This window comes from Lithobates pipiens, unplaced genomic scaffold, assembly GCF_037356315.1.
Source record: "Lithobates pipiens isolate NorthernLeopardFrog02 unplaced genomic scaffold, aLitPip1_a1.2 Scaffold_19, whole genome shotgun sequence".
NCBI classification, from domain to species: Eukaryota; Metazoa; Chordata; class Amphibia; order Anura; family Ranidae; genus Lithobates; species Lithobates pipiens.
Window position 1 is genome coordinate 29,303,376 of NW_027507764.1, and position 10,570 is coordinate 29,313,945.

Sequence of the window (10,570 nt, forward strand, 5' to 3'; positions counted from 1 at the left end):
CTTCTAAAGATGATGCACAAGAAATCCTGCAAACAGTTTGCTGAAGACAAGCAGACTGAGGACATGGATTACTGGAACCATGTATGTGGTCTGATGAGACCAAGAGAAAATTATTTGGTTCAGATGGTGACAAGCGTGTGTAGCGACAACCAGGTGAGGAGGACAAAGACAAGTGTGTGTTGCCTACAGTCAAGCATGGTGGTGGGAGTGTCATGGTCTGGGGCTTCATGAGTGCTGCCGGCACTGGGGAGCTACAGATCATTGAGGGAACCATGAATGCCAACATGTACTGTGACATACTGAAGCAGAGCATGATCCCCTCCCTTCAGAGACTGGGCTGCAGGGCAGTATTCCAACATGATAACGACCCCAAACATACCTCCAAGATGACCACTGCCTTGCTTAAGAAGCTGAGGTTAAAGGTGATGGACTGGCCAAGCATGTCTCCAGACCTAAACCCTATTGAGCGTCTGTGGGGCATCTTCAAAAGCAAGGTGGAGGAGCACAAGGTCTTCAACATCCACCAGCTCTGTGATGACGTCATGGAGGAGGGGAAGAGGACTCCAGTGACAACCTGTGAAGCTCTGGTGACCTCCATGCCCAAGAGGGTGAAGGCAGTACTGGAAAATAATGGCGGCCACACAACATATTGACACTTTGGGACCAATTTGGACATTTTTCACTTAGGCCGCGTACACACGCGCGGACTGTTCGCCCAACTTTGTCCATCCAACAGTTTCGGCAAACAGTCCGCTCAAAATTAGCATGGACGGACATGGCCACACACGACGAACGAACAGTCCGCTGAAACCGTGCGCGATGACGTGAACGGCACGTAGGACGGGACGAAAAATACGACGTCCTATACACTGCATTATAACTTTCGGCGTGTAAATCCTTTCTGAGCATGCGCCAAACTTAGTCTGTCGAACAAGCCTACACACGGACGGACTGTTCGCTGAAACAAGGTTTCAGCGGACAGTTTTTCGGAATTTCCGAAAAACCTTGTTCGTCCAACTGTCCGCTGAAACTGTCCGCTGAAAGTCCACACACGAGCGGACTGTCCGCCCAAACACTGTTCAGCGGACAAGGTTGGGCGAACAGTCCGCCCGTGTGTACGCGGCCTTAGGGGTGTACTCACTCTTGTTGCCAGTGGTTTAGACATTAATGGCTGTGTGTTGAGTTATTTTGAGGGGACGGCAAATTTACACTGTTATACAAGCTGTACACTCACTACTTTACATTGTAGACAAGTGTCATTTCTTCAGTGTTGTCACAGGAAAAGATAGAGTGATATATTAACAAAAATGTCAGGGGTGTACTCACTTTTGTGAGATACTGTATATTTTCACTTTATGTAACTTTTGATACAATTAAACTTAACATTTTACAAAACCTTTTGCAACACTTTTGTGCCTTTTTTTTTAGGGGGAAACTGTGTTTTTTTTCATACTTAGACCAAAGGTATATCGAATCTCCCTGTAGTACTTTTTTATACACCTTTTTATAAAACAATTTCCTTACACGCCCTCTTGACACCATAGACCACGGATAGGGATGTATGGTTATGGACACATACCCACATACATGCACTAGCCTTTGGGATAGGCTACTTTCACAATGAGGCGCTTTACAGGCGTTTTAGAGCTAAAAATATCGCCTGTAAAGCGCCTCTCCTGTCTCTCCAATGTGAAAGCCCCGATTGCTTTCACACTGGGGGGGGGGGGGGGGGGGCGGTGCGCTTATGGGACGTTAAAAAAAAAGTCTTGCAAGCAGCATCTTTAGGGCGGTTTTGGAGCGGTATATACACCACTCCTAAAAGGCCCCTGCCCATTGAAATGAATGGGCACCACTCATCTTTGCAGGCGCTTTGGCAGCAGCGTTTTTGCGGGCGCTATTAACTCCTTCTTCGGCCTCTAGCGAGGAGGGGGGGGTTAAAAGGGCCATGCTGGCTGCTGAAAAGTGACGGTAAAGTGCTGCTAAATCTAGCGGTGATTTACCGCTGAAGCCCCCCCCCCCCAGGATGAAAGCAGCCTTATGCCCTGTACACACAATAAGCCCTTGTACACACGATCAGACATTCCGACAACAAAATCCGTCGGATTTTGTCCGACGGATTTTGTCCTAAACTGTTGCATACACACGGTCGGAAAAAGTTGTCGGAAAATCCGATCGTTCAGAACGCGATGACGTTATTTCGTTACGAGGGGACTACGTTCAGGCTAGTAGCCAATAGCTTTGGTCTAGGAATTTGATCTGAGCATGCGTGGCATTTTGTCCGATCGGAATTCTCTACAAACGATCGGACAAAGTCCGATCGGATCATGTTGTCGGAAAGTTTTATAGCCCAGCTCTCAAACTTGGTCCGTCAGATATTCCGACAGGAAACAGATTATCCGACAACGCGGTCCGATCGGACATTTCCCATCGGAATGTCCGACCGTGTGTACAAGGGCTAAGATTTTCCGACAACAAAACCGTGGATTTTTTATTTTTTTTTCCCGAAGGATGTTGGCTCAAACTTGTCTTGCATACACACGGTCACACAAATGTTGGCCCGAAATTCAGAATGTCAAGAACGCGGTGACGTACAACACGCACGACGAGCCGAGAAAAAGGAAGTTCAATAGCCTTCTTGCTTGATTCAGAGCATGCCATGCGTGAACTTTTGTTTTTTGCGACGGACTTTGCGGCAACAAGTTTTGTTGGCGGAAAATTTTGAGAACCTGCTCTCAAACATTTGTGGGCGGAAATCCCGACAGCAAATATTCGATGGATCAAACACACGGTCGGACTTTCTGACAACAAGCTCACCGTGTGTACATTAGTGTTTTATTTACCTACCTATTTATTATTATTTTTATTTTATTTTTTATTCTTTTTTGTAGTTTTATCATTTGTTTTTGTGTTAACACAAACACAATTGTTTATATTTACAATTCACTTTCTATGCTGTGTTATTATCAAAGTTCTATACGATATAAACTAAATAATATGGGTCTGCGCCGTGATGCCATGCCATGGGTTGCTGCTCCTTTAAGTACATTTTCCACGCCCCGTGTCCAGCCTTCCTGTTTAAAAACCTCTTGCTGTCCCAGTCATGTGACTTGACAAAGGGCTGCGCCGAAACGCGTTGTCGGGATGACATTTCATCTGACCACGCTTGCGTTGCATCTGCGGCTCCGACCCCTCCCTGGCCGGTGTGTCTCTGAGCGCATGATGTCACACCCGGGCTGGCATTTCCTGGGTACAAACTGATTGTCTGTATCGGTATCTCTCCCTAGCGAGACTTCTGCACTGGACCAAACAAGGTCCTCAAAAATCTCAACTGAGGCACGGTTTCCTCTCCCCTCCCCTACTGGGGCCCCCATTCTATCGGGTCCTTACCATCTACGGTGAGCACAACGGTCCATACCACCGCAGCACAGCCCAGCCAGGGGCCTGGCCAGCACCATCCAGGAGGATTTTAATACAGTGAGTTGTTTGCCTTCTCATCCACTGTGGTTTATGAGTAAAACCTTTATCAAGTTTTCTACTAATTAATTTACATTTATTGAGCTACTTTTTTTTTTTTGTTTTTTTTAAATAAACCCCTTGTTGAGTTTATCATACATCCTTTTGGTGTCACCTGCCTTTCACCGGTGTATATACATTATATTACCAAAAGTATTGGGACACCTGCCTTTATACGCACATGAAATTTAATGGACTCCCAGCCTTAGTCCGCAGGGTTCAAGATTGAGTTGGCCCACCCTTTGCAGCCATAGCAGCTTCAACTCTTCCAGGAAGGCCGTCCACAAGGTCTAGGAGTGTATCTATGGGAATGTTTGACCATTCTTCCAAAAGCTCATTTGTGAGGTCAGGCACTGATGTTGGATGAGAAGATCTGTCTCGCAGTCTCCGCTCTAATTCATCCCAAAGGTGTTCTATCGGGTTGAGGTCAGGACTCTGTGCAGGCCAGTCACGTTCCTCCACCCCAAACTTGCTTTGTGCACTGGTCCAAATAATTTGGTGTAGGGGGGTTATATTATGGGGTCATTCTTCAGGGGTTGGGCTTGGCCCCTTAATTCCATTGAAGGAAACTCTAAGCCCTTGTACACACGGTCGGAGAATCCGTCGGAATGTGTCCTATCGGACCGTGTTGTCGGATAATCCGACTGTGTGTGGTATGCATCGGACTGATTCCGTCGGAATATCCGTTGGACCCAATTTTCCAACTTATTGGAAATATTTTCCGACCAACTGGTTCGATCGGACATACTCCGATCATGTGTAGAGCATTTTCATCGGACCAAGTGCCACGCATGCTCAGATCAAATTCCTACATCAAAGCTATTGGCTACTAGCCTGAATGTAGTCCCATCGTAACGAAATTACGTCATCACGTTCTGAATGATCGGATTTTTCGACAACTTTGTCCGACCGTGTGTATGCAACAGTTTCGGACAAGATTAGACGGACAAAATCCGACGGATTTGGTTGTCGAAATCTCCGACCGTGTGTACAAGGGCTTAAGGCATCAGCTTGCCAAGACATTTTGGACAATTTCATGCTCCCAACTTTGTGGGAACAGTTTGGGGACGGCCCCTTCCTGTTCTAACATCACTGCACACCAGTGCACAAAGCAAGGTCCATAAAGACATGGATGAGTGAGTTCGGGGTAGAGGAACTTGACTGGCCTGCACAGAGTCCTGACCTCAACCCCATAGAACACCTTGAAACTATGAAACTTTTGGGATGAATTAGATAGCAGACTGCGAGCCAGGCCTCCTTCTCATCCAACATCAGTGCCTGACTTCACAAATGCCCTTCTGGAAGAATGGTCAGACATTCCCATAGACACACTCCTAAGCCTTGAAGACAGATTTCCCAGAAGAGTTGAAGCTGTTATAGCTGCAAAAGGGTGGGCCAACTCAATATTGAACCCTACGGACTAAGCCCTTGTACACACGGTCGGAGATTCCGACGGAATGTGTCCGATCGGAGCGTTTTGTCGGATATTCCGACTGTGTGTGGTCTGCATCGGACTGTTTCCGTCGGAATATCCGTCGGACCAAATTTTCCAACTTGCCGGAAATATTTTCCGACAAAATGCTCCGATCAGCCATACTCCGATCATGTGTAGAGAATTCCGATCGGACAAAGTGCCACGCATGCTCAGATCAAATTCCTACATCAAAGCTTTTGGCTACTAGCCTGAATGTAGTCCCATTGTAACGAAATTACGTCATCACGTTCTGAATGATCGGATTTTCCAACAACTTTGTCCGACCGTGTGTATGCAACAGTTTCGGACAAGATCCGACGGATTTGGTTGTCGGAATCTTTGTAGACCGTGTGTACAACGGCTAAGACTGGGGTGCCATTAACCCCTTCCCGCCCGAGCGTACGCAGATCTGCGTACTCGGCTTCCGGGGGGTATACCGGGATGATGCCTGCACCTGCAGGCATCATCCCGGTACCGTTTTTTACAGCGGGCGATTGGCTTTCCAGCCATAACAACCGATGCGGCTAAAAGCCGCTCGGCTGTTATGCCGGAGGAGCGGGAGGAGACGTCCCCCCCTCCCGCCGCCTCCCGCCGCTGTTACCGGTGCTCCCGCTCGATCGAGAGCACCGATCAGTGGTCCGACGCCTCCGGCTGCTGCGGAGGAACTGGAACGAAGCCGTAATCGGCTTCGTTCCAGTCTCCTCATCGTAAACACGGAAGCGACGTCATGACGTCACTTCCCGTTTACTCGGCTGCCAATGGCGCCGGTTTTAAAAAAATATCCGGTATTCAGAATCGCCGTTTTCGGCGATCTGAATACATTGAAGTGTAAAGGAGGGGTGGGGGGTCTTTTAGACCCCCGATCCCTCCATAAAGAGGACCTGTCACCACCTATTACTGTCACAAGGGATGTTTACATTCCTTGTGACAGCAATAAAAGTGATCAATTTTTTTTTTTTTAAACAATTTAGTCGTTTTAAAATAAATTAAAATAAATAAAAAAATAAAAAAAAATTTTTTAAAGCGCCCGCCGTCCCCGCGAGCTCGCGAAGCAAAGAAAACGCATACGGAAGTCGCGCCCGCGTATGTAAACGGTGTTCAAATCACACATGTGAGGTATCGCCGCGATCGTCAGAGCGAGAGCAATAATTCTAGCAGTAGACCTCCTCTGTAACGCTAACCTGGTAACCGTAAAAAATTTTTAAAGCGTCGCCTATTGAGATTTTTAGGTACCGTACTTTGTCGTCAATCTACAAGTGCGCACAATTATAAAGTGGTATCTATTTACTCGGCGTAACATTATCTTTCACATTACGCAAAAAAATTGGGCTAATTTTACTGTTTTTTTTTTTTTTTTTCATGAAAGTGTCCCTTTTCCCAAAAAGTTGCGTTTAAAACACCACTGCGCAAATACCGTGTGACATAAAATATTGCAACAATCGCCGTTTTATTCTCTAGAGCCTCTGCTAAAAAAATATATATAATGTTTGGGGGTTCCAAGTAATTTTCTAGCAAAAAATATGGATTTTAACTTGTAAACACCAAATTCCAAAAATAGGCTTAGTCATGAAAGGGTTAAAGTTCATGTGTGTTTGTACAGGCAGGTGTCCCAATACTTTTGACAATACTTGCTGCTGCAGCATTTTAAGTGCAAAAAATGTTTTTTCTATTACAGAAAAAGAAGAAAAAAATGGACTTTACAAGTGTTAATATGTTCAAATCAATTGATAGATTTAAACAAATGTTTATTTTTTATACATAATAAAAATCAACTGATTTTCCAAAAAACAGAGTTGTGTCCTTCTCTCAAATGACTTATGTATTTCTATCTACCCAGATTTTGTAGAACGTTCTATACATAGAATATACCACTTATATCCATTATTGGATTTTACTGCGTTCAATCTGAATTTGTCATGTGAAGCTTAATTGTGCATTTCCTTGTTCTGTGCTTGGCCTATTTGGCAAAAGTACAATATAGTACAGGTGATCGACTTTGGAGTTGTGACAACAAATGATCAGAGACTGCAGACACACTACAACAAATGATCAGAGACTGCAGACACAGTACAATAAATGATCAGAGACTGCAGACACAGTACAATAAATGATCAGAGACTGCAGACACACTACAACAAATTATCAGAGACTGCAGACGCACTACAACAAATGATCAGAGACTGCAGACGCACTACAACAAATGATCAGAGACTGCAGATACACTACAACAAATGATCAGAGACTGCAGATACACTACAACAAATGATCAGAGACTGCAGACACCGTACAATAAATGATCAGAGACTGCAGACACAGTACAATAAATGATCAGAGACTGTAGACACACTACAACAAATTATCAGAGACTGCAGACGCACTACAACAAATGATCAGAGACTGCAGACGCACTACAACAAATGATCAGAGACTGCAGACACAGTAAAATAAATGATCAGAGACTGCAGACACAGTACAATAAATGATCAGAGACTGTAGACACACTACAACAAATTATCGGAGACTGCAGATACACTACAACAAATGATCAGAGACTGCAGATACACTACAACAAATGATCAGAGACTGCAGATACACTACAACAAATGATCAGAAACTGCAGATACACTACAACAAATGATCAGAGACTGCAGACACACTACAACAAATGATCAGAGACTGCAGATACACTACAACAAATGATCAGAGACTGCAGATACACTACAACAAATGATCAGAAACTGCAGATACACTACAACAAATGATCAGAGACTGCAGACACACTACAACAAATGATCAGAGACTGCAGATACACTACAACAAATGATCAGAGACTGCAGATACACTACAACAAATGATCAGAGACTGCAGACACAGTACAATAAATGATCAGAGACTGCAGACACATTACAACAAATGATCAGAGACTGCGGACATACTACAACAAATGATCAGAGACTGCAGATACACTACAACAAATGATCAGAGACTGCAGACACAGTACAATAAATGATCAGAGACTGCAGACACATTACAACAAATGATCAGAGACTGCAGACATACTACAACAAATGATCAGAGACTGCAGATACACTACAACAAATGATCAGAGACTCCAGACACAGTACAGTAAATGATCAGAGACTGCAGACACAGTACAATAAATGATCAGCGACTGCAGACACAGTACAATAAATGATCAGAGACTGCAGACACACTACAACAAATGATCAGAGACTGCAGACACACTACAACAAATGATCAGAGACTGAAGACACACTACAATAAATGATCAGAGACTGCAGATACACTACAACAAATGATCAGAGACTGCAGACACACTACAACAAATGATCAGAGACTGAAGACACACTACAACAAATGATCAGAGACTGCAGATACACTACAACAAATGATCAGAGACTGCAGATACACTACAACAAATGATCAGAGACTGAAGACACAGTACAATAAATTATCAGAGACTGCAGACACAGTACAATAAATGATCAGAGACTACAGATACACTACAACAAATGATCAGAGACTGCAGACACAGTACAATAAATGATCAGAGACTGCAGACACACTACAACAAATGATCAGAGGCTGCAGATACACTACAACAAATGATCAGAGACTGCAGACACACTACAACAAATGATCAGAGACTGCAGACACACTACAACAAATGATCAGAGACTGCAGATACACTACAACAAATGATCAGAGACTGCAGACACACTACAACAAATGATCAGAGACTGCAGACACATTACAACAAATGATCAGAGACTGCAGACACACTACAACAAATGATCAGAGACTGCAGACACACTACAATAAATGATCAGAGACTGCAGACACAGTACAGAGGTGGTTGGAGACGTTACATGAGACTGCTAGAGATCACTGCTATTACAGCCCCATTACAAATCAATACTTCCCCTAATAACTTTCCAGATCTGACAGCTGCACAGGATCTACCAAAGATCCTGAGGTTGGACCCCGGGGTTCTATGGGGAATAATCTGTGTGCTTAATAATGAAGGTGATATATCAGAGAATAATATTTTCAGTGTTTTCTATGATAAGAATCTGCTGAAGATGTTCCATATTCCTCCTCAGACATCATCACATCTCCTGTACATAAAGCACATTATGAAGATGATGTAAATGGAGTTTTGTGATAAATGATAAAACATCAATCAGTAAAACATTCATAAATCATTCTGTATATCAGATCTCAGCTGTCTATAGAAAGTCATCATTAATGATACAAGTGGAATGTTGTTTGTCTCACCATTCGTCCTGGGAATACGATCATCTGTGTTATAACACTGAATGTGTCCTTCTTCATGGTCCATGGACCTCCATGCTCCGGCAGAGGTCTCTCTTAGGGTTCCGTCTCATGGATTCTTCTCGGGGCCTTTTATATGTTTGTGATCAGATACTTTACTGATTTATCCTCGTGGGGCTCATTTCCCAAAGCAGATCATTAGATCTTTTCTTCTTCTTTTTTTTTTTTTGATGTTGCAAATAACAATGACTGTTGACACACTGAAATAAACAACTAAATCAGACTTGGTGATATCTGTAGAAGCCCCCCGGTAGTATCCTACAATTCCTAAAAAAAGCTCAAACTTGTTTTTTTGACACTAGCTGGAGTTAAATTTGAATTTATTCAATCTTATCCATGGGATGCTATACAACTGTCACCCCCCCCCCCAAAGCCACCACTACCACCATCATCATCATCACCACCATCATCACCACCATCATCATCACCACCATCATCACCAACCTCCTCCTATGGTGTAGTTCAGGCTACTTGCCGGTCTATTACACATTTCTTTTGGATTGGCTATTAACCTGAATCGATACATGGAATCTAGAACTGCCTGGGCCTTCTGTGGGTGGGAATCCCTTTCAGCACTGAAACACCCATGATATACCAAAGCATATGCTTAGAAGTGGGGCCTTAGAAATGGGGTCCACAATTTTTTTGGGAATGAGGCCAGGGCCCTACAAAAGATAGGACTGCAAATCAGCACAGCCTATGTGGTCTCACAAAAAAAATCCTTCTTATCTTTTGCCCCGCCTTTTAAGGAACCTGCTGATGCCCTTTAGGTCAGGCTTTCCCAACCTTTTAACCCTAGAGGAACCCCACAAATAATTTTCATGTCTTGAGGAACCCTTCCTAAAACCAAATCATCAGGGCTCAATAGGAACAATGCTCCTTATATTGGTGGTCAATAGGTAGAATGTCCCCCTTAAAGTGGTCTTCAGAATGCCACCCTTAAAGACAGCTAGAAAGATATTTGGTGTCATGATGCTGGCTTTGCTAAGTGGTGCTGAACCTTGAACTCTGTAGACATCATCAAAGAGGTGGTGTCAGGTCACCTTGAGGCCAGGTGACAGATGCACACCGTAGGGATTAGGAGTGCACCGCAAGGTTGTGGACCCTACGGCTGACTGCTGCGGACGGGGGTCAAGGTGATAGGAAGGCAGGGCCGCCAGAACACCAAGATGGATCCCACCGGGGATAGAGCGTAAGATTCCCTGGGGCGCAGGGTCTAAGAGCCAG

General features: G+C 44.2%; 1 protein-coding gene across 1 annotated transcript in view; it reads right to left on the minus strand.

Moving 5' to 3' along the window:
* The window catches only part of LOC143995864 (olfactory receptor 11A1-like), a 36,397-nt gene extending 27,020 nt beyond the window's left edge, over positions 1-9,377 (minus strand). Inside the window, exon 1 of the mRNA XM_077490591.1 lies at positions 9,287-9,377. Coding sequence (XP_077346717.1) covers positions 9,287-9,343 — 57 coding nt within the window. The 5' untranslated portion in view covers positions 9,344-9,377. The remainder of the gene's footprint in view (positions 1-9,286) is intronic.
* Between the last annotated feature and the right edge of the window lie 1,193 nt (positions 9,378-10,570).